The following is a 3,243-nucleotide window of genomic DNA, read 5'->3' as shown; positions in this document are numbered from 1 at the left end:
GTAAACAATATGTCATCCACCAACACGCAAATTCTGACCATATACGGATAGGTTGAAGACACATTTTGCATATTTGACGTGACCCCTCCACATTAAAACTATCTACCTTATTTAAAGAATATCGACATCCATGTTTAAGCCACGACCATATAAAGGAAAAAACACATTTGAAAGCAGCACAGTTGCAGTTTTAGCAAAGTTGCTGTAATCAAACCTCTACTTAGGTCTACTTAAGTTTTGAATTAGCCAGTGGGGCGAGTGATTTGTCTAATCAGCCTCACTGATCAAATCACCATTATTAAGGCTCTTTGCTTTGTTTCATAGACCTACTCTGACATCCAAAACATACAGTATCAATAGGCCCCCTGTTGCTGCCCTGCATAGTGCTTTGCCTGACCAGGTAACATGTAACCAGGAAGAACCGAGCCTCTAATGTTCTTTGAAGACCGCTTTCACAACTGAGCTGCCTACAGTTGACCCCAAAATACCTTTGTGTAGGTGCATGGATGCATGATTTGGGTCTTATATTTTTATTTTTTATTTTTATGTTGGGTTTAAGACATGAATCAGTGGAAAATATTATTAAGTTTGACTAAAACATTATTCACTTCAACTTCCCTAAAGCTGAAATGTGAGACAGTGATGGGAGGAGGGAGGCCTGTGTCAACTACAGTAACTGTAGTGGTTAAAATTTGAACCATTATAAACCCCTCCCAAAAGTAAATGTTTAACAAATATGAATACGAAATTATGCAAATGGTGACTGTGAATTATGCCCCGTATATTTAAGGAGACGGCTTCTATCTTCAAATCAGAAGACACACATCTATATCACCTGAGGAAATCTAACAGTGATACCAGCATTTTTTCAGTCGAGAGGTAAGAACTACATAATGACAAACAATTTATAAAAAGTGTAGAAGTAGTAAGCGTAGTTATTGTGAAATAAACCATTTTTGCTTTTTTTGTAGGATGAAGTTAACTGTGGCCTTTCTTGTGTTGTCCATGGTGGTCATTATGGCTGAACCTGGAGAGTGCTTCTTTGGAACGATTCTCAAAGGAGCCTTTCATGGTACAGTAATTTAATCAACTGTTTTTTAAAAAATGAAAGATATTTTCACATGACATAACTTTCAAAATCACTGTGTAACTAATAGAAAAAATGTGCCAACCCAAATAGGAATGTTAGTTAAACACATATAGTCAGTGACTTTAGTTTTGGCTATTTACGCTTGCAGAATACTTGATAGTGTCACATTCATTTGTGCAAAATATTCTGTCAGATCCAGTTGTTGTTGAGGTAGTAATACATAGAGACACATAAATAACTGATTTATCGATAATTATCTGTCCATGTATTTCCAAACCCTCCCGCCCATTCTCATACCAGAGGCGTCAGAAAGCGCCGCTTTGTCCAATCACTTTTGCATTACATGCTGACGCTTAGGGTACAAGTTTGGGTCAGTGATCGTGCTCTGAAATTTCGGTGTAGCACAATGACACTTCAATATTTGACGCCTAAAGCAATGACGTGGAACATAAAGTCAAAAAGTCTCATTGGGAGGTGGACGAGGTTGTGGATGGCACATTAGGACTTTTCCACAGGGAGACCAGGGTACAACTTTACAGCAAGATGTATGGGGCATGTGGTTTCTATAGTAAGGAAGCATTTGGGGCCATTGTCACTGTATGTAACGTAACTAGTGTAACTTAAACTTACCCTAAAGTTTTTGTGCCTACGTGCCTCAGTGGACCTGTAGCGTCAGTATCAGAGCCCTTGTTCCAAGGGGGACACTGAGTGATGCCAAAGGGTATTTGTGGCATCAGTATATTACACCTATAAGGCCCAATTTGACGCCTTAGGAAGTCAATATTAGACTGTGTGGAATGAGAACGGGTTAGTCCGTCTTAATTATAGAATGGTGATTTCATGTGATAAAATTGTGCTAGTTACATTTTTAAGCTCCTCTTAAAATTATTACATTTATTGTTGTTGTTGTTTTTCTAGGAAGTGACTGAATCTTATAGGTTTAGGCTAAACTTTACACACAATGTCAGTCAGTGAGTTCAGTTTAATGTTTGTTTCTTTTTTCCTTCTTATTTCACACAGTTGCCAAGTTGATCCATGGGTAAGGAAATGCTTTTACCATAACTACCAGTTTTTCAAATAACCCAGTAATGAAGAAGCATTAGGTTTCTTTCCTAGTGAACATGTTTTAACTATATATATATTTACAATATCTATCACTACTTAATTTTATAATTACTTCTCTGCCTTCTAATCCGGATTCTGTCTTCCTCTCCCAGAGCTCATGGCCAAAAAGAAGATCAGCAAGAGCAGCTGGACACACGTTCAATCGATTACAATGCGGGGCGCCCTGGTTATGACTAGGATGAAGATATAACTCTCTTTTGAACTTTCTGAATGATGTGAAAAACAAAAAATTCTTCTTGCTTTTCATCCCACAAAAATATTTACTCACAATGGCAATACTGAGAAACTATGTTGCTGTCTTGACATACTGCTTTAGGAGTTATTGGGAATAAATCTGCATTACAGTGTAACATCAGTGCCTTTTGTTGTTTATAAATGCCGATATGAATATCATGAATGATAATATAATCTCAACTATAATGTAACAATATAACAATAAACTTAGAGGTTTATACTGACAACTGGTAACACTTTAAGACTCCAGATCCTGGTAGTGAAGCTGTCTACATAAAGCTTAAAACGTTAAGATATGCTTAAGAATTAAACTAGGTCTGCATCACAGTTTAAACCCAGTATAATGCAACTCTTCAGTCTCTCAAGTGTTAGAAGTAAAGCAACATGCTCCTGACATTACAGCTACAAAATGAATTTGTCTTCCTGCCCCAGCTGAGACTGAGAAACCAACACTCCACAGCAAAACCATAACTTACTGACTTCCTGGTGCTAAGTACAAGTTGAGAGATGTATTAAATTAGGCACATACTACGATCTACACTTCATTCTATTATTGCAAGCAAGGTAACAGCATGAGTCAACCCTAAGGTGCCCCCAGTGGGTCAGATGAGCACCGTGCACACTGTGTGTGTGTGTCTGTGTGTATGCATGTAAGTGAAGGGGTGAATGAGAAGCAACATTGTAAAGCACTTTTGATAAAAGTGCTGTATCAGCAGACAAATTACCATAAGCATTTACTGTAAAAGAAAAAATTGCAGACCCTGAAAAAAAAAATTAAAGGTGATGTTAATGCC

The 3,243-nt window shown here is 37.5% G+C and overlaps 1 protein-coding gene across 1 annotated transcript; it reads left to right on the top strand.

Annotated features, from left to right (window-relative positions):
- The first annotated feature begins 654 nt into the window (after positions 1 to 654).
- On the top strand, positions 655 to 2,565 carry LOC137102992 (pleurocidin-like peptide WF3). Its single transcript, XM_067482960.1, has 4 exons — positions 655 to 879; positions 972 to 1,072; positions 2,111 to 2,129; positions 2,308 to 2,565. The coding sequence occupies exons 1-4, from the start codon at positions 773 to 775 to the stop codon at positions 2,390 to 2,392; spliced, it is 312 nt and encodes a 103-aa protein (XP_067339061.1). The 5' UTR covers positions 655 to 772; the 3' UTR covers positions 2,393 to 2,565.
- The last annotated feature ends 678 nt before the right edge of the window (positions 2,566 to 3,243 follow it).

Source organism: Channa argus, chromosome 17 (genome assembly GCF_033026475.1).
Source record: "Channa argus isolate prfri chromosome 17, Channa argus male v1.0, whole genome shotgun sequence".
Taxonomy (NCBI): domain Eukaryota; kingdom Metazoa; phylum Chordata; class Actinopteri; order Anabantiformes; family Channidae; genus Channa; species Channa argus.
Note: the sequence above shows the minus strand (reverse complement) of the source record. Positions and strands in the feature narration are given on the sequence as shown.

Bases quoted from the DNA above. Each gene is read 5' to 3' on its own strand.
- LOC137102992 (XM_067482960.1), top strand. From the start codon at position 773: ATGCCCCGTATATTTAAGGAGACGGCTTCTATCTTCAAATCAGAAGAC. The intron at 880-971 runs GTAAGAACTACA...CTTTTTTTGTAG, and splicing joins AGCATTTTTTCAGTCGAGAG to GATGAAGTTAACTGTGGCCT.